The sequence below is a fragment of the Azolla caroliniana genome, unplaced genomic scaffold (genome assembly GCF_043228905.1).
Source record: "Azolla caroliniana isolate FFs.n. ecotype wild unplaced genomic scaffold, voAzoCaro1.0.p SCAF_5, whole genome shotgun sequence".
In the NCBI taxonomy this organism is placed as follows: Eukaryota; Viridiplantae; Streptophyta; class Polypodiopsida; order Salviniales; family Salviniaceae; genus Azolla; species Azolla caroliniana.
Window position 1 is genome coordinate 24,228,227 of NW_028230440.1, and position 23,745 is coordinate 24,251,971.

A 23,745-nucleotide genomic window follows, 5' to 3' on the forward strand; every position below is an offset into this window, starting at 1 on the left:
TTGGTTCTTCTTCATCCATTTCAATGGAGTATTACACGCTTATGAGTGATTTTGATTGAAAGGAAGAAGACGACGACGACGGTATGATCTGTGAGATGTTGGATCGCCCAGTTGAGGAAACATCCTGTCATGTAAGCAAATATTCTGCTCTGGTTTTTTCTCACTGCAATTTTTCTTTTCTTTGCTTATTTCAACAAATTGCTATCCCATTGTGATTTTTCGTTTGTTCTGCCCATATTGTCGCTAGGTTTTGATTTCTCTGTAATTTGATGGGGATACTTCATGTGGAAACATTGCGTCCACACATACATACATACATACATACATACATACATACATACATACATACATACATACATACATGTGTGTGTGTGTGTGTTTTACTATATGTATCTATTGATATGCTTTAGGACATGTATGTATATGTGTGTGTATGTAAGTATATACATAATATGTATGTATGTATGTGTATAAAATTAATATTTGCCTGAAGTAATATTGGTGTTCAAGCAGGAGGAGCAGAAGCCCGAGGATGGCATCATGGTAGATAATATTCATGACAAGGTTCCAGATTCTGTTTGGCAGAATATCCATCCCTTGACAGTTGATCTTTGGAGAATGATTCTACAAAAGCTTCCCGCGGATTCACTAGCTCGGGCGGCATGTGTGTGCCATCTTTGGTACTCCATAGCTGGCGATCCTGTAGTTCTTTCCAATATATTTAGAGAGTCTTGGAAGCTTTCTCAGGTCTTTGGAAGGCCGTTGTCTACGAATTTCTGGTCAGATGCAAATTTGGGACGGTTCGCTATTTCACATTCAGTCACTCGATGGGATAGCATCGCAGGCCTTGCCGTGAAATATCAAGTCCATGTAAGTCTTTCTTCTCTTGCTCTGTCTCGACTAAATGAATTGATTTGGGCAAAATTACTTTATTTTTTATAATGGTATGTGAAAAGAGTTCATTTTTGGGTCGAGTAACAGAAGATCCATCGATAATTGTACACCATTCGCATCCAAGCATTAGTATATCGTATACCCATCAATAAGTTATACAGACAAGTATACTCAATATTTGCATGCAGCTAGTATAAGAACAAAATTTATGTATCTCATTGAGTTACAGAAAAAGTCAGTAACATTGTCTCATTAATACTGACTGGTATGTGAATATCCATGTGAGTATATCTAACAATCTAGTATGGGTAGTGAAATACCTGCCAATAATTCTTAAAAGTATATTCAATGTTTGGATACATGTGGTAGTGCAAAGTATATGAATTGGCCTATTTGAATGGCATTGCCTCGATATAGCCAAGAAACACCCTCTGAATATTTTGGGCTTCCACAAGGGCCTGCCTCATGCCAAGGCTATCATGCACTATAAATCACCATGCAGATTGATATAGATACATAGCATTAGGATGGTATATATAATATCAATCTAGATGCATGACTTTGGGATTGAATGGGCATTTGAAAAATTGAAGCAATAAATTCAGGAATTTGGGACAAGAAATGGATATAAGAGGATACATTCAATGATCCCTCTTAGTGAGGGCTCTGCACTATCTTGGGAAAGGAACCATCCTCTTTGCATGAGGAGATGCCCTAGAGTTTTGTAAATTCTTCATTGGGAGACTTTGAGATGACTATCTTGAACTGAGTGTACATTTTTTTTGAAGAATTTAGGCTTTCTAATTATCAACATAAATGGTTCGCCAAAACCGTAGGACTTCAAACTAACATTATGGATAGGTTTCTCCTTCTAAATGTATGCATGGTATGTAGATATCTGTGCGTATGTACTTTTGTTCGTATGCATTTGCAGTTAAGAGGTCTTCATTGGACTAATGTTTTCATGCAAAATGAGGTGAGCATTAAGAGTTAAATCATAGCAGGAAGATGAACAAGTTTTAGCGGTTAATTTGCGGTAAATTCTATAACAGGTGATCGAGATAAAAAGGCTCAACAATATGATTAGTGATCACGGTATCCACTCTCGGGATCGCATATTGATTCCCGTGTCGCAGCCAGAATTTGTGCAAGGGAAGACATGCTATATTGAGGTTGATCCTTATGCCAAGAGAGAGGTGGCCGTATTGTATTTGGATGAAGACTCTCCTAAGAAGCCATCATCCTTCAATCGGTCCAAGTCCAAAAACGAAGAAAAACTTATTAGAAGAGAATTGCTTGAATCGATGAAAAGATGCCTAAACACAGATGATGATGCAACGGTTCACTATTACTTGTCATTGGCTGACGGAGACATGAAAAAAGCGTATTGTCAATATAATGAAGACTTGAGGTGGGAAAGATCAGGTGCTCGACGAGGCTTCCCCTGTTTTCGATGAAATGTGTCATATAATGCGTAAAACCCAAGTTGTTAATGTGTTGTAACCCCCTTATGTATATAAATCCATTTTCATTACGGACTCAATTGTTTAGAAGAGAAGGTGCAATATGGTGAAGTAAAATTTCATAATGATTTATTGTTGCAATTGTCTTGTACTTCCCCTTATATGTTGGAGAAGCCTTAAAAGGAATTTCTCATTGTATTTTTACAACAGTTAGTAACAACTTTGTCACTTTTAACTAAAATGTTTCTGTTATCATCTTAGAAAGTTTCTTTCTAGTTAGGGTCAATCTCTTGTATGGAGTGTTAACACTTCAATATGTTGCTTTTTTGGGCTCGAATTATATTCCCCGAGTAAACGATCCTTGATTTGGCAAGACAAACATCTAGAACGAAGTTTCATATAGTAGCATGTTTAGTGGCAATATGGACAGAATAAAACAAATTTCTTGTGGTGCAAGTTGTTTTCCATTCATGTATTGCTGATGTATATTTGGGATGTTCTTCATGATTGAGGGTGACACTTATCAAATATGTATCCAATGTGAAATGAACAACCTAGTTTGAACATAAGCAAGCAAAGAATTGGTATACGATCAATTGGTTAATATTGACAGTTCAACAAAACTTTAGTAGCATGATAATGGTTGTTTACATGGGTAGTCAAGTGGACTTCATGTATTTTTTTAACCAAAAAATATATGGTAAAGTGTACATGAAATTGAATTGGAATGGTGTAATTTAAACCTAAGCGTAAGGTGAGTAAATATTTTGAGGGGGGGATCCTCTACGATGTAATTGCCTATACCTTAACCTTTACTACTATTAGATCTTTAAGGAATTTGTGCGCTCGTTGCATTTGAGAGATCTAATTGTGTGAGCCAAAGAAACCCAACCCTCAAGAATTTTGTGACGTATGACTTTGAATTGGTCAAAGACTTCGAGAAATTGCACACTATCCAAAAGAAATTTTATTTTGGAAAAATGCTAGCTCTTCTTTCAACTTCGAATCATTAGTTTATGATGTTTTGATAAAGAAGAAAACTTTGATATTGTTTTTCGACTCCTCTACACACGAATCAAGATATCTTACCTAATCAAGAAATTACCACACTAGATTGTTCGTCCAAGGTTAATAGAACTAAGCATTTGAGGTAAGACATGCATACATGAGAAAACAAAGATAGCATATGTCAAATGAAGGATCAATACTATATGATAAATATTTATTTGGATTATTGCAAATTAATTAAACTTGTTATGGTCCATTCCCTGAGCATTTATAGATGGAATGGTCGATAACGTCATTACAATCTAAAGAGCAACGTGGAAGCATTGCCTTCATGCATTGTATAAGAGACTTTGAATGTTCCCCATTGATTCGTCACAACAAATGAGTGCCAACAATATGCAAGGTTGAAAATTTTGAAGTAGACAAACATGGCATGGTAATGGTAACACCCTTTCTTTCTCTAATTCTTCGCAAGCTTAAGGTTTTGGGGGTTAAAGTCTTGCTCAATGGGCTAATGTTTGTGCTCACTATGTGAAAAAAGGGGTCAATACTCAATAGTTTGGGCAAATGTGGCATTCAGTATGGAAAATAAAAATGTCCGACAATCACAGTTTTAGTTTTAGATGTGACCATGCTATTAATGTGCTCTTATAAGAAGACACTACAAAATTTCTTAAACCAAATGATGAAACACATTAAACTTCCGTCATAAAGGCTGTTATTGATTAATCTACAATGTGAAAGATTTGCCCCAATCATTTACATGTACACATACACATACACATACACATACACATACACATACACATACACATACACATACACATACACATACACATACGCATATATACATACACGTACACACACGTACACGTACACATACACATACACAAAATTGCAATGCCTTGATGGATCCTTCTGGAGTCCCACACATTTATCTTCTTGTGATACATGCTTAAGTGGGTATGGGTGTGCTTCATCGTATTCACATAACGATGGGGCTCCATGAATGACTAACCATCACTCTTCCTCTCTAATGTGACACATATCCAATGCAAGGGAACAATGAGTGAGTATAAAAATCTTCACCGCATTCGAAGATGTGTGTTTGTCTCAAGAGGTGGCTTTTGATATGTTTACGAAATTGCACAGACCTATCCAAACTAGGGTAAGGGCGGGTAGGTGTGGTAGTGGAGAGAGACCCGACGTGTTTGTCTCGAGAGGTGGCTTTTGATATGTTTACGAAATTGCATAGACCTATCCAAACTAGGGTAAGGGTGGGCAGGTGTGGTAATGGAGAGAGACCCGAAACCCTAAATGGTGAACACACGAAGCTCTTTTCCTTCTGAATGGAAATACGCCCCCCCCCCCCCCTCGACATGGTGATGGAAAACAGATACAGATACATGCGCATGGCATGTGTTATTTGTTAGTAGAGGTTCCCCGGAAAGACTTTCTCTGTCTCTGTGTCTCTCTCTCTTTGCCTTTGCATGGTAGATTCCAATTGTTGTTAGTAGAGGTGCCCCAGAAAGACTCTCTCTCTCTCTCTCTCTCTGCCTTTGAATTAGATCCAACTAAATCTATCTATGTATCCATTGAGCCATTCCTCCCTCTCTCTCTCTCTCTCTCATCATCTCTTCTCTCTCTAGCCCTTTTCCCTCACTTCTCCCTCACTCTCTCTCTTCCCTCTCTCTCCTGGCCTCAATTGGACTCTCTCTCTCTCTCTCTCTCCCTCTCATCATCTCTTCTCTCTCTAGCCCTTTTCCCTCCCCAACTTCTCCCTCTCACCTCTCCTGGTCTCCATTGCCAATTGGGTTCTCTCTCTCTCTCTCTTCTCTCTCTCTCTCTAGAGTGTAGAGGGGCCTTTCTCCTTCCCTCCTGGCCCAGAACATGTATTGAACTTTTGCACGTTCCCAATTGGGTTCCTCTGTCTGGCTATGGCGACCTTCAACTCAGTCTACCATCACTCTCTCCCTTTCCCTCTGACTTAGTTTAGCTCCTCTGGCGAGATCGATAGATCTATCTGAGGTTTTTTTGCTCTCTCTCTCAGATCTGTTTTCTTTCTTGGTTCCTCCCTAAACCTTAATGGAAGCGACAGAATCAATCTCCCCATAACAAAGCAAAACAGAGAGAAGGAGAGGAGAAAGAATATTAATAAGAAGAAGAACAAAGCCTCCGTGCAACACAGAAGAGCAAGAAGCAGAATAAACAGGTTTTCTTAGGTCCCCCCCCCCCCCCCCCCCCCCCTTTTGTTTTCTTTTTTTTCTGTTTTATCCATGGAAGGAAACAGGGGGGAATCAACTGCTCAGCATAACCACCTATCAGAAGAATTCGAAGAAGATGGAAATGGGCTCGAGCTGAGCTTAGGGCTAGGGCTAGCTTTCTCTACTACCCACAAATGGAAAGGTCCAGAAACTTCTACAAACCCTCCTCCTCCTCCTCATCATCATCATCACACTTCTTCTTCCTCCTCTGCAGATCTTATGGCAGGGGACCCATCTCTACCTTCAGGAAGTAATACTTCGTCTCTCAAGTCTATTATGAAACCTAATGGAAAAGCCAATAGTGGGCTGGATGCTGCCCTGAAGAAGTTTCTAGAAGGAAAACTTGAAGATGACGAAGAAGAAGGAGAAGGAGAAGGAGAAAGAGAAGAAAATGGAGAAGAAGAAAAGATGCACTCTGTTTTGGGATCTTCTTCTGAGCAAGCATTTGAGCAAAAGAAGCTTAGAAAAGAAGAAGGAAAAGAAGAAGAAAAGGAAGAAGAAGAGGGGCAAAGAAACCCTTTTCTGTTCAAGGAAATTCACGTATCGTCAAGCTCTAGAGGGAATATAGTACCTCTCTTTGTGGATGCTTTCAAAATGGGTTCTGAAAATGGAGAAGAAGAGTGCTTGGAGCAACAGAGGAGACTTCAAGAAGCCCGAGTAAAAAGGAAGTTTGTGGTCGAAGACGCAACTAACCAAAAGAAAGGCAAGGTTGCAAAAGATGATCCCATAGGGACAACCTCTCATGGTAAGTGCCCCATCATTTGTGTTTCATTTCATATTATTCTATCTATTCATATAGCTATAGAGACATAGATTTATAGATAGATACCAAAAAGAAGGGCACGGTTTCTAGAGATGATCCCACAGGGACAACGTCTTATGGTGAGTGCCCTGTTCTTTGTGTTTCATATCATGGCATTGTATCTTGTTATAAAGCTATACATACATAGATACATACATATAGAAATGTATATGTATATATACATGGTGGATAGGTAGAAATGTTGTATACATTTGTGTGTCATTCTTGATGTGCTGCTTCCATCACTCTCCCATTAACATAGTTAGTCTCTGCGGTTGTCACACTTGACAGGATTCCGCCGAACTGGAAGCAACTCATGGATGCCTGGCTTAGATGCAGATAGATCCTTATTGAGCCTCTCTGGGGAACAAGCGGCGACAAAACTTGATGATAAGGTTGGGCAAGAAAGGCCCAAAACTACTGATAAGGCCTATGAATACGATGATAATGAGAGCGTGGGTGTAGATCAGAATCATGAAAGCACTGCTAAAGGGGAGGTATCAACGGGTGTTGAAGTGAATTTTATGCCTCAGTTTAAGGTTCAAGATATGGCAACAAGTAGAGAAACGAGTCGAAGCAATGGTGGGGATGATGTTTGGCGTCTCGGTACTACTAAGGGGCAATCTCAAGGTAGAGAGAAATTTGGGATGGGAGGACCAGGTTTGCCCAGCAAAAAAGAGCAAGAAGCGAGATTAGGTACTCTAGTGATTGGAGGAACAAGGGAGAGAGGGAAAGTGCCTTCGGAAACTAGCTCAACAGGCACGGATGGTACTGACAAAACTGAAGAAAAGAGCCACAGGGGCACTGGTGAAGCATCAAGTGTGCCAAATGAAAGCATTGTTAACGACAAGGCAATACTTACATCAATATCATCTCCATTTCCGTCGGTCTTGGCAACAGATGGCCGCCCATACACTATGCAGTCATCATTTCACTCTGGATCGGTTCCATTCTTTCCATCGAATTTTCCATATATGATGTCCCATCCTCCTACAGGTTCTGATGGGCAAGTGCACAATTCTACTATACAGCCACCTATTGGTAGTGCATTTCAATCAACATTTGGTGCCCCTGAACGCCCCCTGATTTCTTCGTTGGAAGGAACAGCCCCTTGGATGCATGTACTCCGCTCCCATGGGGGTCCTCCTGCCATCAAACCTCAAGGTACTTCGTTCACTGACCTTAATTTTGTTTGAAACACAAATATGATAAGAATTAGAATTCCTTTTAAATGGAAAGGTGTTGAGATCCCTCTTCAGAGAGTGCATGCCCTTCCCTAGGTATATAGCATATGTATGATTCTCTGTCCATTTGAATGAAAGAGGATGATCATTCTATGCCTACAGTATATAGTCACTAGTCCATTGAAATGGAAAGAGGTTGGGAATCCTGTCCGTATAATATATATAATTCTGTTGAATGTGATTTTCAAATAGGTAACTGTGGCTTACAACTGACACTGGTACCATGTACCAATTGATGATCTTAACTTTTGCCCTCTCTTTGCAGACATTAATATGTCCTTTCATTCCTCTTGCATAGGTACAAAGGTAAATGAGAATGGGCCAGTTACAGTTGACGGTGCATCCCCACATGGCAATCATCCGTTTTACAGAGCCCTAGCTCAAAATGGGTCTCAAGATCCGACAGTGGCAATTTCACACCTACACCGCCAATCAGATTTACCCCTGATTTCAAGTTCAGGAACTCTTCCCCAATTTGCTTCTCAGATCATGCAAACAGATACAGCCGACCATCGATCCCTCAAAGATCAAGGTGGCAGCAGTATGAATGTTTTCCCGGGATTTGCATCCTCACAAGGTTTGCAAGGTAGTGTCAGGACACCCTCTAGTAGCACAAAAGAGGATAAGGGGGAAACTCAGCACATGCATAATAGAAATAATATTCTAGAGCCCAACCATATTGTAGCTCAAGAAGAGATTAGGAGAGCCCTGGGTGGTCAGTTCCATCAAGGAACAACAGATAATCTCTCAGTTATAGATGCACTTGGGGATGACATTGCTAACCTTCAAAGGGGCATGGTTCCTGGGTTGAAATTTGGAGGTACGGGCACGGCCCCAGACTTACCGTGGGTTCACACGACTGCACCAAATGGACGAACTATCGGGGGTGTCCTATATAGATTTGGCCCAAGTCAGCTCAAAATTGTATGTGCTTGCCATGGTAAGCACATGTCTCCGGTTGAATTCACCCAACATGCTAGTGTGGATATGTCCAATTGAAGTAAATGTGAAATCTCCTGGTAACAAGCTTATTGAACCCAACAAACCTGAGAGTTGGTTTTGCTTGTATCGTTATCAATGTATACAAGGATGGGTAGGCACGTGCCTTTAAAAGAGGTAAGCTCTTTTGCTCTATATGGATAAAGTATCTTATTTCTCTTTTCTGTGGTTCCTTCTATTCACTGACATTGGTGGTGGATTAGCTTCTTCTTCTGGTTGTGATCTTATTGCAACAGTTCTGAAGTTTTTGCCTGTTTAGAGTACACCATCTTGTTCTGAAGCCTATTATAGAGTCAGAGCTTTTCTTGTAAATCCCTTTGGTTTATTTTGTCCCCTCGAAGTACTGCATGGGTAAAATCGGCAAATGGAGGTTCTTCTTGGGAGAAAATTCTATTATTAGCTATGGTCAAAACCAGATGCTCCTGAGAACTGAATGATTTGCAAGTGCCATAAGCATTCAAGCGAGAATTTGAATGAGGGTAGAAAAGTGGCAACCATGAGCCTCCAGTGTTTACAAATAAGCACCAAATCCTCCTTAAAACCTAATCTTTGTATTTCTTGTTTATGTAGTTTGTACTATGCTGATCATGTTAAAGTATAAATTTATGGATTACAGTATTGCCTTTTCTGGCCCGCGACACTTATGGAGTCTGTTTCTTTCACTTGTTATACACTTATGAGAGTTGGACCATATTCGTATGTGAACAGAGTTGCCAGGATAAGGGTATGGTAGGCTTTGTGCTATTAATTGAAGGTGCGGCTTTAAGCTTGTGATGGATTTCTCCATTTGTGAGTCATGACTACGTTCAAATTATCAAATTATCAACTTCTGGTATAGGAGACTGCTCTCGGTCCATTTGTTGTTATCCAGTGTCTTGACTATATTCAGATGGAAAGACTTATCATGATAAGAGATATTCGATACTCACAGACCCATACTACGATATGAAATCATCATAAAGCTAGACCTGCTTTTTGTGAGTGCTGGATATGATCTTTAGTAATGGAATATATACGCCATCTTATTAAAGTCAAATTGGAAATTAAGAGATTTTGCTTGTGATGATATTGTTAAGTAACTATTTGAAAAGCACATTTTGTGCATAATGATGATATTCTTTTGGCTAGCACCATGAATACTAAATCAAAATTGAAAGACTGGTGTATTATGATGATGTCATTGGTGGGAGAAAACAATCTGGTTTTATACCTGTGTAAGAGAATGATAATCCAACTACTGTGCAACACATTTTCTTGGCATTGCGTTGGAGTTTCTTTTGCATGTACTCGTTTTTTTGTTCAAGAGAGATGTGAGGGAGATGTTCAAAACAAAGTGCGAAACTTAAAGTTATTCAGTCTCCTACAAATCTTTGGCCCCCAAAGCAGCTATTCAGTGTGAGTTTTCCCTGTATGCATGTTTTGATTCTGGGTCTCCTAAAATCTGTTGAACGCAAAGAATGCATTTTAGACTCAAATGTTGTAGGTCTGATATTCATATCTCAAGATGATTGCCCATTCTCTCCTTAAGACCTTGAATCTACCTTCGCTTACTTCTCTTTAAATTCATCAAAGGTAAAGCTGGTGTCCATTTATAATTTCAACGAGAAGTCATCCAATTACACATAGAGAACTTAAGTGCAAAACTTTGCTTTCTATATTGGTGTTGCCCATTTGATGTTATTTATCAGGAACACCATAATCTGAAGAAATAATGGCACTTTATTTTTCTACACCTTTCAATTGGCCGAAGGTAAAATTGGAACTCATGAAGTTTTAGGTTCCTGCATAATGGAAAGTGATTAAAACGAGCTATGTTCGTACAGGTAAAGGATTATAAATCAAGCAATTATAGGAACTTATGAACCAGTCCCATAGAGAGTCAACACAAAAATAATTTCAAAGAGTAATGAGAAGGAAAGTACAAAAAAATTGCTTTCTAGAGGTGTCATCTCTTTAATGTTATCATCTATTGGGAACACTTTATTGTGAAGAAAGAACATCTTTATTTCCACACCCTAGAAAACAAGAAATTAACAACTTTCCTGTACCATTATCTACATACATACTTCACTAAATTTGGTTTCTCATGGTGTCGCCCATTTGATCTTATCTACTGGGAACACTTCATTGGGAAGAAAGAATGACATTTTATTTTCCTACACCTGAATCCATACACCCTATAAATCAAGAGATTACAATTTCCCTGTATCATTATCTGAATGCTCAACTAAAATTCATATTTCATCTTGTACTACTGTCTACATAGCTAGAATTCTGTTGGGTTGACAAATCATGGAAGCCAATTATGTCTATGATGCAACTTTTTAGACTATGTTTAGCAATAAAGTTCCATTACGCAGTGATATAATACACATGGATTGATTGTTGATGGTGTAACATGTAACACATGCTAAGAGATTAAGTGTTTATGGAGATGCATTACATAATCCAGTAGTATCGTCACAAAATCCATCCTTGTCAAGAAGTTTTGGAGGGGGAGCACTTAAGAGTGGAGAAGATGGCGAACCATATGCATTTCTCCTTGGATTTGAGCATCCAAGGCTCTTTCGTGTGCTTATACCAGTTACTGTGTTTGTTCCATCAGCATATTTGCAGAGAGCCTATGCATAATAACCATGCGCAAAAACCATTGCTAAGAAAAATCATATTTCCATACCTAAGCCAAAATCAAGCATTTTTGGAACTAGGTTCAGAAATAACCTGCTTCTGAGTAAGGTCCAGAACAGCATCACTAAAATCTGCCCCTTCAATGATAGCATTTCCAAGGTCACTCCGAGTCAGCACAGCTCGCACAAGAATTGCATTTTTGAGGTTTGCCTCATTCAAAACCTGCAAATTTTGGATTAGATTTTGTTTAATGTCTGGAAAATAAGCATATGTATATATACATAAATATTTATTTATGTTTGTTAGCACATTGATATATACGTATGTATACTGTTACAAATAACATCATAGCAGGCCAGAGAGTAGGGATAGTTGTTGGGCCCTCGCCCTCTAAGTCATAGGTTGGGAGTTCAACGGCTATCCACACCCTCTGTCGCCCCCTTCAAAAGAAAAACAATAAGGAATCTCTAATGTATACCATCCGATCCATTAAAGTGTCACTCAAATCAGCATCTGAAAAGAACAGGAAAATTTATCGTACTAGGATGGCTTCAGTTTTATAATGAATGAATTAGCATTGAACCAATAGTCTGATAGATATATCAGTAACTCACTCTCAAAATTAGTCTTGTATGCCACAGCCTTCTCCATGTATGCACCATTAAATGTGCTTCCACTGAAATCAGCTTCTTTCATGTCAGCTGAGGTGAAATTTGCTCGTCTAAACATTTCCATCATCTACTTGGGATTAGTACATAAACATAAACTAAAATTCAGCATTTAACAATTTGAAAAGTTACCTGAAGTTCTCATTTGTGTGAACACTTTTCCTGCAGCAGCAACAGACTGTTTAGTAAGATGCAATATAACATGGATCCAAACTAAATGCTACCTTGAGAATCAAAGAGTGCTTAATTTATAACCTATAATTGACAGACATTACAATCAACTTCAAGGCTTTATGGTCAAGAGTTAGCATTAAACCTTCATGCTCCCTTTCAACATTTTAGCCCCATATTTGATTAAGACTTGTTATTTTGCTAGAATGATTTTTGCCCTTTAAGAGAGAGCTAACCTAAAATTTGAAACATTTCACCATGCCAAGAAGGCTGCATTTACTTTATATTCAACTCTAAGACAAATTTACTGCATAATGCATTTAGTTTACAATCACATATATATATGGTATGAAAGTACATGCATTCATGAGACCAAAACCAAAAACCTTTGTACTTTTCCATTTATTCTGACTTCATTCTATATTCAAAGATGTATCATAGGGCATGAACATGAATGATTTTATCATCTACGAAAGAAGTTCCTTCTAGTTTTGCTTTTGATTCTTTATGACCTTAAATCAGCAGAGCCAAATTGAGCAGCAGATCCTATCCCAAATTCACCTCGGACATCTGCTTCAAATTTGTTGAGATCAGCATGAGCTTGAGTGGACCCTAGAACTGCCATAGCTAATGCTGCAGCCATACACTTCCCAATTATTCTTGCCCCTGTAAAAGCCAAGTCAATATGCCATATAAATAAAAGTGGAAACCTAGAGAAATCACTAAGGCATTGAAACCAGTAATCTTTCACATGATCAATTTCTTCTTGTGCCATGGGTGGCTCAACTATAATGGACAGAGTGATGGGATCTCCTACGAGTATGATGCAGTCTGTGTTTATTGGTGATTGTTATAGTGGTAGCAAATGCTCAAATATCTATCATATCCATTAGACATGCTTTCATGCGTGAGAGTACTTCAAACTTATGCTTCTCAAGAAAACATATATTGCTTGAAGGTGAGGCCTATTAGAATGCTACTTGGGTATCTGAATTTGCAATTTTTCATTAGAATTTAGGCTTCACACTAAGAATCAGTTTATTAGGTGGATGTTGTAACTTGTATGCACCTTTCTAAGTATCGAATTCTCTCTTGACCTCGCAATATTAAAGATTTTAAACTTGAATATAGCCTCACACTTCAATTTCTCTGACAGAGGTAATCACCTTCCATGCAATTACCACACCTTTAGATGCTTCTGCACCTTGATTCCTTCAAGGTATGAACTCTTGGTCATGAATTGTCCACCATTTGCATCTTCAAAGTCCAAGCATTTTCATCATTCTGTATTATCATCAATTTTTGCGATTTCAAGATTTAGCACTTTAGATGCTTCTGCACCTTGATTCCTTCAAGGTATGAACTCTTGGTCATGAATTGTCCACCATTTTCATCTTCAAAGTTCAAGCGTTGATTTAGTGGTTCCACAGTGTTCTTCCCTAATTCGCAAGAGAATGTGTTTTTTCTTCAGTAATCAACCATTATTATAGCCTGGTTATTCACAATTGATCCCCCACTCACACGTGTGGAGCATCCACCTCACATCTTTGCTTATTCTTGCATATAGCTGCCTCTTCAGTTGTACATTCTAACTTTGGGGAATGAATTTTTTCTTCAGTGATCTACCATAGCACCTAGTTATAACCTGGTTATTCACATTTAAATCACCCACTCACACATGTATCACCTTTGCTCTATTCTTGCATATAGCTGCCTCCTCAGATGTACTTTCTAACTTTGCCTATGTGTCTTTTCACGTGCTTCATTCTCCCATTCTCAAATTCACCATACACTTCTCATATCTCATACGCTGTTCCACATCACATTCCCTAGCCAGGACTCGGTTCGTTTCTTTATCATCTTGTATAATGACATGTTATCTTGGCACACATGCATATTGATTTAAGTAAATTGATCTTCCTTGATTTCAAAATGAATAAATAGACAGTTGCAAAGATCAACCAAGCATGGATTCTAGACAAAGCAATGCACATGATAATCAGCCTATCTCTATACTCAAAGTTGACTGTAAATTAATGTGTGCCATATAACAGCATAACTTGAGGGGTATTCTCTATACAAACCAAAGTTTTGAATACATAGGAGAGACGAATTTTGGCTATGACATTCACACAGTATTTCAAAATCCATCCACTGAAAACACTTATTCTTATTGATCTACTTCAGAATAAGAGGGATAATTCCACTGAAAAAAATATGTGGTTCTCTTCGCATATTAGATATGAAAATGACTGAAAGTCTATGGAATCAATAAAAATGCATATCCTTTCTCAATCTAACTCCTCGTCTTTATCATTCTAAGGCAAGATTTGCCTCCTAAATAACAGAATCCATATACAAAAACCATTCTTTACCGGTCTACTTTGACATAAAATCATTATATGAAACATTTTGTATCATCGATGAACGAAAAGCTATGACATTCAGATATCCTTACCTGGCTTGTTTCGTGGCCTTATCATTTAATGACAGCGTTTTTCCTCCTAAATGACTAAAATGAAACGAAATACACAGATCCACTTCAGCTCCTTGTTAAACTATGATATTTTTGCCTCTTAAATGAGTAAAATCGTTTTGTAATCCACATATGTTTAACCCCGCCTACTTCACTGCTTTCTATGACTATTTATTTAATCTATCTTTGCTAACTCATGATCTAAGGAAAATAGGAGAAGGCACAAATACTAGTATTTCTACATTTATGAGAACCTAAATATTGGCATTTTAACTGAAAACCTAAATCGGCATGTGTTTTTTTAGGGGAGGGAGGGGGGGACCTAAGTATACAAAGAGACCACAAATTTTAAATGTTAACCTAGATATTGGCATGTTAAGTGAAAACCTAGATGGACATGGAGGCAAAAAACCTAAGTATACAAAGAGACCCCAAATTGTAAATGTTGAATGGCAAGAGGGAAGTACCTGAGATTGGGGCAGTAGGTGAATTGGAGACATTACACTCGCAACTGACAGTAAGACGCAGGGGAGCTCTGTTCCTGAAGCTGGTCTCGTATCGGTTGGGATGATCCAAAGAACGAAGCTGTAACAGGGGAGTTCTGTTCCTGAAGGTGGTCTCGTATTGGTTGGGATGATTCAAACAACGAAGCTGAAGAGGAAGCAGCGGCAGAGCCATAGCCATGAGTCAAATGGCAGAACAGGGACATGGAAGAGCTTCAAGATATATATATATATATATATATATATATATATAGTCTTATAGATATAGTCTATAGATATAGATATGTATGTATGTATGTATGTATGTATGGATGTATATTATATATTATGCTCATGTCTAACTACTACCAAAAATTAAAGAGGGCAAGTGAGGGAATCACGGGCGCGGACGGTGTATGTTGCACAGCTGATGGTGCGTGCGATCTCCACCGTTCGATGTGGATAAAAAGCTGACCGTGTATGTCACCCCAGGAGCCCGACTCTCTGACTACCTTTGTCACCAGGAGCCCGACTCTATCACAATGAGCTTCGCTGTCTGATAGCCTTTGTAACCAGGAGCCCGGCTCTGTCAAAAGGAGCCCCGTTATCTGACAGCCTCTGTCACCAGGAGCCCAACTAACCTAGGGTAGGAACCCGACTTAGAAACAAACATCAAAAACTGCAAAAAAACTATAAGTGTACAATAAATATTTGCCACGAAAATGATGCATAAATTTACTCCAAAAAACCTAAGCTTCCAATTGCTGAAAACCTAAAACTTAAAACTTAAAAATCACACAAACTTCTATCTCCAAGCTCTAAATAACAAATCACCTTAAAGTTTCAAATAACAAGTCTTACATAAAAGATTAAAACGTCAAATGTTGACAATGGGAATAATCTAAGCCAAAAACCCTAAAATAAAATATGAATACACATCACATATTTAGATTATGGCTCATGTCGGGATGATGGCAAAATGCAACCACAATTTTTACATGTAACAATCGAGTCCCTCGAAGTCAGGTCAAGCCATCGCAACGCAAACATTGAATCTTCTCATCGCCCCCTAGCTCGACTTGCACCTCTTTGTAGTTTTCCAATGTGGGATTTGGAAGTGTTTGGGGAGTTGCTAATAAGTTATTGCGAGATGTCTATTGTTGCGCTTCTTTTGGCACCGATTTGTTCGTTGCGACTTATTGATCTGCCATCTACTTCATTGGGTGATTTTGGTGCACCAACGCGATACACCTTCTCAGTCATATCTTCCAATGTTTGTATACATTCCAAAATAGCTACACCGTTGAAGGTTCCTAACCCTTGCTTGAGCCATTGAAGTGCTTTCTCAGTCGTTTGTATTTTGGACTTCAATGATTCCATCTCTAATGTTGTGGGGTTTGTCTCCTCGACTCGTTCTACCCTTTCTCCACTTCTATTTTTGTATTGTGGTCCATTCGCATTTGGGTCGCGTGATCTATGAAAGGCAACAAGCCACATAAATATGGCATGTGCCTCTCAATAATCATTCAGATACCGAGTAAATGCTTACATTTACTCGCAAGGTCTTGGCAATCACAATATGAGCATTGACGTGAGACATTATACCATAGAGTGGGAGTCGTAATGCTCAAGATTCTTAACCAATATCGGGTCTCGTCCATAATATGCATTGTGGAAGTATCGTCAACATACCTTTCCAATATTCTCTTGGCCTCTTTACGTCTGGAACTTTGATCCCTACAATTTGCCCCATAAGGGCATCCCAATTCCCATGGCGTTGGGGGCAATGGTTGCATATAATGGTACCCCGAATTGGTTTGCTTTAAATGACGAGTCAATTGCCGAAGAGTTGTTTAGGGTCAATTGCTCACACATTTCCAACATCCATTGATCTTGAAGTATCGAGATAAATGGTTGTTTGGCGGGAGATCCTGGTTCTCCAGGCAGGTAGGGTTGAACATGAGCCACTTTCCCAAGATCTCAGAGTGCATAGGCATCTTGCATCATCAAACACCAATCAACCTCTGAAACGACACTTCCGATTTTTAACCTGTTTGCCATGTTATGAACCTCCTTTGGTATCATAAAGAACCCATAGCTAACAAGCTCTAATGGACTAGGCTTGACCCAGCCTTGGACTTATGATATGCTTCCTTATGGATGCTCATTCATGCCACATGCCTTGCACACCCAACATCAAATAGGTCATTTTTGCAACAAATTATGACATTGGGGTGTGTTGGAAAATAGTACACATCCGACCTACTACCTGGTACATGACCACTATTTGGCATGTTATGGACCTCCTTTGGTATCATAAAGAACCTATAGCGAACAAGCTCTAATGGACTAGCCTTGGACTTATGATATGCTTCCTTACGGATGCTCATTCGAGCCACATGCCTTGCACACCCAACATCAACTGTTTAACAGTCTTTGATAATGTGTGATGGGATGCATCACCATGTGATGCTAACACTACCTCCCTCCATTTCTCAACGTATGGAGATTGCACTCTCATTCTCGAGGATGGGACGACTTTTCATGTGCCTCCATGCATTCCATGCATGGAGATTGAGAGGTGCACCACTTGCGACATCACGTAATGCTTCAAATGTTACCTTGTCCTGATAAATCTTTAACCATCAAATCATACGTATCTCTTGAGAATGCAAAATACTTGGGGGAACAATACATGAAGGGATCCACTGCCTCATCCTCACGATCGGAATCAAATGACTCATTTGGCATCTCCAATTCGTCCTCAGATACAAACGATGCGCTAGATGACCATGACGTATCCTCCAATTCATCTTTTGACATGACAAAGACACCATGATGCAATGTGCTCTCCATAGATGGTTGTGGTCGATTACTACGGTGATTGAAGTCATTGAATACAATGTGATCGAGAATGCCAGTGATTGAGGTGAATGATTTCCGTGTGAGTGATTATGCCAATGAATAAAGTGAATGATTTCAGCTCTTAGTGAATGATCTCATCAATAATGCTAGTGATTGAGGTGAATGAATTCAGTGTGAGCGATTATGGCAATGAATGAAGTGAATGATCAAGAATGTGAGCTCTTAGTGAATGATCTCAGCGAGAATGCACATGATTGAGGTGAATGAAATTAGTGTGAGCGATTATGCCAATTAATGAAGTGAATGATTTCAACTCTTAGTGAATGATCGAGAATGCGAGCTCTTAGTGAATGATTGCAGCGAGAATGCTAGTGATTGAGGTCAATGAAATCAATGCGAGTGATTATGCCAATGAATGAAGTGAACGATTTCAGATCTTAGTGAATGTCAACGACTTCAGTGAATCAATCCAATGTGAGCGATTATGCAACGAAAATGGTCATTAGTATGATCGAAGCAAAAATGCTCTACTTACTAAAATATTATGATCACTTGTTGTGAATTTATAAATGATAATCTATTAGGACAAATTAGTTGAGATGTCTAAATCTCTTACATTATGGATGAAGGGCAATGATATCACAATTATGCTTTAATATGAAAAGTTTTGAATTTTCCTATTCATCACCTTGTTCGTGATATGATATTTCTTACTTTGTTTTGCCTTGGTTTGGAAAATAAGCTTATCGAAGGGAACACAAAAACACTCACCCCCTCAAGGTCAATAATTAAGTCAATAGAATGTTTTGAGAAGATTAAAGAGCAAAAAGCCCAAATGTTAACCAAGTTCCTCATTTGTTTCAAATTTTGTTAGGGGAAGTCTTTAACTTCCGTATTCAAAAAACTAGAACTCATAGATAAAAAGTTAATTAAAACAAATATCATTAAAATATATACCTCTGGTGATAGGTTTTGCGGATCAGATGTGGGTGCAGGTGGTGGTCGACGAAGATTCTTCCCTCCTAAAACCTTGACGCTTTGTTTGAAAAATAGATGAAAATGACAGGAATTAGGGTTTGAAGGGTTTTTATAGATTCAAGCCAAAATAATGAGCAGGGCTCCTTCCTTAGATTACGTCGGGGCTCCTCGGGCTCCCATACCAGTGAGTTGGGCTCCTACATAAGAAGAGTACTAGGGCTCCTCGGGTTCCCATACCAGTGAGTTGGGCTCCTGCATAAGAAGAGTAGGGCTCCTCGGGCTCCCAAAATACTGAGCAAAGCTCCTCATGCTCTTGTATTAAGTGAGTAGGGGTCCCAAAATACTGAGTAGAGCTCCTTGAGCTCTTGCATCAAGTGAATCGGGCTCCCTAAAAAGGGTGTTACCTGGTCGGCAAAGGAGCAGAGACCAGAATGTGAAAAGGGATGGTTATTCGAAATATATTTAATTAAGTAGATTAGATTATAATTATGTAGTGAATGGACGGACCGGAATCGGTATGCCGATCCGGATCCGCCATTTTGTACGCAGCACCGGTGACCTATATAAAGGCCCGGTTACAATGTATAACTCTAACGGAGAATTAATATAAGCTTCTTGGTTTTATTTTCACGTATTGATTACCGTTCTGAATTAATTGTTATATCTTACGCGTGTATTAAGTGTATGCCTTATTGTTAAGTAGCTAATTAAGTCGAAGTAATCGTTGTGTCTTAAGTTATCTCGCCGTAACACCCTTTGGTGAAGTGTCTTCCGGAGACACCCTGTGTTAGGCCATTGTCCGGCCCTAAGGATTAACATAGTTTTTGGCGACCACGATTCCTGCACAATCGCAGCGAACATCGGTGGGAATGGATGACGTGACCAATGAACGACCCGGTTACGGAGCGAGCAAGGCGACTTACTGAACGGTTGAGGAAGCGAGAGGCTTTCTAGCAAGCGGTAGAAGAAATCAGAGCGGATCGCTCATTTTCGAAAGTGATCCGGAGAGTGGCCAAGGAATCACTTCGGCTTCCACAAAACGCCTACCCGGACGAAGGAAGCAGCCTAAGCAGCCTCCGGGAAGCAGAATCCCTTCTCCAGGCATTGGCAGCAGGGGAAGGCAAATCCGAAGCATTTTCGGCATTTGAATCAGGTTCGGACGGGGAATACAACGCGCAAACGAACTACCACAGCAATAACGACACCCCATGCGGACCAGACGACGAGGAGTCGGATACTTTGCCGACACTAGAACCCGAATCGACAAGGCTGGAAACTTCGGTACCAGAAGTCGACCACACTCCGGAACCAAAAGTCGACGACGAGAGACAGTCGACACCGGAAGTCGAGGAGGAGAAGCCTCCGACACCACAAGAGGAGTAGGAAAGACCTCTGACGGCGAGAGAAGACTGGGGAAAACCTTCGTCACCACCAGAGGAGGAACGACCACCGACACCACCAGCTCGTGTACCGACACCGGACGACGATATGCCGTTCCAATATCCCAGATACCGGGATGATCTGGACGCGGAAGCCCACGTCCATGCGTTTCAGTAGACCTGGGAAGCGAACCATGTGTCCCAACGCTTAAATGCAGCCAAAGAGGAACGCTCAAAACGGGCAGAGTTCGGCATGACCTTGGAGGGACCGGCCGCCAGATGGCACCGAACACAGGATCCCAGCACCATCCCCACGTTTGAAACATTAAAGACAAAATTCTTGCATTTCTTCCACAAGGAGATGGACCAGCTGGAAATGGTTAGCTTATTTTATAGTATCCGGCAGGAACCAACGAAGAACATCCAACAATTTGTCATCCGGTTCCAGCGGATGCAAAGGCCGTATTCTTAGCAGCACTCCGGGAACCCTTACGGACGGTGTGCACCGTCATCAATTTCCGCACCAACAGCATAGATCAAGTGATTGATCGAGTTCGGGAAATGGAAAACTTGAGTTCATGGCTAACCATGGGCGCACTTCAGCGTACGCTACCGACAGAAGAGGACCTCCATTTCCGACAAGCAGTTCAATGTACGATATACCTGAATGCCAGACATTCGGCGCTGGAATGCACCATGCATGCCCAATGCTTGCTCTGCCACTCCAGAAGTCACACAATGGAACGGTGTGAGTATAACTTGTTAAATCGACAAGCACCACTGGTTCGGCAAATTGAACCACGGAGCAACCGGGATGAAGAAGAAGAACGTTGGCGGCGAGAGGAGCGTTACCGGCCGGCACAAGATGTCCGGTATAGCGACCGAAGAGACTCGTATGACCGGTATGATAGACATGATAAATACCGGGACTATAATGGACGGTATGAAAGATATAATCGAGATAATTCCCCTGGTTACAACCACAAATGGGACGACTATGGCAAGGATGACGACCAGCCCCGACAAGGATACCGCAACAAAAAGAATTTCAATAAGAAACGTCATTTCAACAAAAAGGGGGGTCATCCACGAGAACCGGAAAAGGGCGCTCCGAGCAACCAACCAAACCAAAACCAAGCAGTTGCCCCTGGTTCGCCACCAAGCACACACGCCGAATCCAGCAATGCCCGGAAGCCGTACTGCTATTATTGCCAGCAAGAGGGTCACTATAGTAATCAATGTCCGGCGAAGAGCTACGACAAACGACCGGCGGTGAACATGGTAGACGCGGAAGTCGCGGACATACAACAGGTCACTACAAGATCAAAAGGCAAAGCCACGGAGTGGGAAACTCAAGAAGCCATCCGGAAGCAGGCAACCGAATGGGTGAAGAAGGCAAATGAATGGAATGCGGCTGAGCTCGAACAACAAAAGGAGAATGCCGAAGAGCTCACCGGTCGGGGGCAACCCGAAAACCCAACATGGCAGGCGTTACAAGAATGCCAAATCACGTTGCCGTTAGGCCAGCTATTGCAACTGGTACCACGGTTCACGGAAGGACTGAAGACTGGAAGGACGACAATTGACACACCACCGGCTCCGGCATTCTTTTCAAATCCGGAGGAAGGACCAGCAGTGGTGGACACAAGTAGTCCAACAATCACAGCCACGTGAAGGGAAAATAGCTACCCAGCACGATTATCGATGGAGGATCCGGCGTGAACGTGATCAGCCTCCGAATGTGTCACACGCTAGGAATCCAGGACTGGGAACCGTGTCCGTTTTGGCTTCGGATGGCGGACACTAGCTCAGTACGGTCGACTAGATTAATACGCGATCTGGAAGTGACCATCGGGGGTCACACATTTCGCATTTCCGCAGTAGTTCTCCAACTACAAGCTCAGGGAGCTTACCCACTATTGTTGGGACGGCCCTGGTTAAAAATGGCACACATAAAGCAAAACTGGAGGAAGAACATAATTACGTTCCGGCGAGGAAAAGCGAAAGTACGAGTACCGACTCAACCACGATCCGGTACCGGCAAGGAATCAACGCCGCTATATACGGAATGTGTTAACATGCTTGAAGGATTGGCGGACGAAGAGGTCGATCAATACTTACAGGAAAATCCGAAGATCGTACCTCTGTTCGAGATTGATGTAGCCGAAGCAGTATCATCGTACGTACTGCAACCGGACGGGACCGACGAGGAGCAGGATAAAGAGGCAATCCAGGAATTACGGCAAGCACAAGAGGTACTGGAAAAAGAAATGGCAGTATCACAACGTGTGAAAGCATTCCAACTAGAAGAGGTAAACCTAGGTACCACAGAGGACACAAGACCTGTGCACATCGCCAAGGAAATGACTTCGGAGAATAAAATGGCAATGATCACACTCTTGAAAGAATTTCGCGATGTGTTCGCCTAGTCCTACGAAGACATGCCGGGACTCGATCCTCAGTTATATCAACACCAGATACATCTGAGCAAAGACGCCAAACTGGTAGCGCAATGGCGTTACCGGATGAACCCGAATTACGCAGCAAAGGTCAAAGAAGAAATCGACAAGTTGCTGAGAGTGGGCTTCATCCGACCGGTAAAGAAAGCCACATGGCTCATCCTGATAGTGGTAGTACCCAAAAAGAACGGTAAGATCAGAGTGTGCATTGACTACTGGAAATTGAATGAGGCTACAGTAACGGATGCCTTCCCACTTCCATTCATGAATATAGTCTTGGATGCGGTCGCTGGTCATAAGGTGTACAATTTTCGAGATGGTCTCAGCGACTATAATCAGATTCGGATGCACCCCGCCAACCAGGAGAAAACCGCTTTTGTCACCGAATGGGGAGTTTTTGTTGCCGTCGTGATGATGTTCAGACTGAAAACGGCACCGACAACCTTCCAACGGATCATCATGGAAATTTTCGGGGAATTCATTCCGGCATTCATGCAGGTGTTTTTGGATGACTTCGTTGTTTATAGCCAGGAAGGGGATCACCTTCAACACCTTCGACTATGCCTAGAAAAATGTAGGGTTTATCGACTAAGCTGGAATCCGGCAAAATGTGTGTTCGGAGTAACCAACAGACCGTTACTGGGCCACATCGTCAGTAAGGACAGTATCGCAGTGGATCCGAACAAAGTAAAAGCAATCCTGGAGGCACCGGCACCAGCCATGGCAAAGGCACTAAGCCGGTTCTTAGGACAAATTTGGTGGCATAGCCGAATGCTCCGGTATTTGGCAGACCTGGCTACACCACTGCATGCCGCAGTACATCAGACACCGTTCCGATGGACGGACACAGAAGACCAGGCTTACCGGGCCCTAAAAGTACTGTTGTCACAAGCGCCGGTGGTGCAACCTCCGGATTGGTCCAAAGAGTTCCATGTGTTCGTTGACGCGTCCGACATTGCAATCGG

At 41.0% G+C, this 23,745-nt stretch overlaps 3 protein-coding genes across 6 annotated transcripts; 2 read left to right on the top strand and 1 right to left on the bottom strand.

Annotated features, from left to right (window-relative positions):
- LOC147864548 (peptidoglycan-binding LysM domain-containing protein) lies at positions 1-2,609 on the top strand. 4 transcript variants are annotated; one of them, XM_087320546.1, is made up of 3 exons: positions 1-131; positions 511-870; positions 1,947-2,609. In XM_087320546.1, the coding sequence occupies exons 1-3, from the start codon at positions 84-86 to the stop codon at positions 2,349-2,351; spliced, it is 813 nt and encodes a 270-aa protein (XP_087176672.1). In that variant the 5' UTR covers positions 1-83; the 3' UTR covers positions 2,352-2,609. The 4 variants fall into 4 exon arrangements, with proteins under 4 accessions (XP_087176672.1, XP_087176673.1, XP_087176674.1 ...); XM_087320547.1 differs by having other exon boundaries at positions 514-870; XM_087320548.1 differs by having other exon boundaries at positions 517-870.
- A 3,009-nt stretch (positions 2,610-5,618) lies between these two features.
- Positions 5,619-9,289, top strand: NINJA (Putative interactor of JAZ). The gene is made up of 3 exons (XM_087320465.1): positions 5,619-6,374; positions 6,723-7,595; positions 7,974-9,289. The coding sequence occupies exons 1-3, from the start codon at positions 5,642-5,644 to the stop codon at positions 8,672-8,674; spliced, it is 2,307 nt and encodes a 768-aa protein (XP_087176591.1). The 5' UTR covers positions 5,619-5,641; the 3' UTR covers positions 8,675-9,289.
- Positions 9,290-11,008: 1,719 nt separating this feature from the next.
- LOC147864550 (Pentapeptide repeat-containing protein) lies at positions 11,009-15,337 on the bottom strand. The gene is made up of 7 exons (XM_087320466.1): positions 15,085-15,337; positions 12,654-12,807; positions 12,103-12,132; positions 11,917-12,023; positions 11,781-11,815; positions 11,396-11,524; positions 11,009-11,295 (listed from the first exon to the last, which is right to left on the bottom strand). The coding sequence occupies exons 1-7, from the start codon at positions 15,299-15,301 to the stop codon at positions 11,101-11,103; spliced, it is 867 nt and encodes a 288-aa protein (XP_087176592.1). The 5' UTR covers positions 15,302-15,337; the 3' UTR covers positions 11,009-11,100.
- Between the last annotated feature and the right edge of the window lie 8,408 nt (positions 15,338-23,745).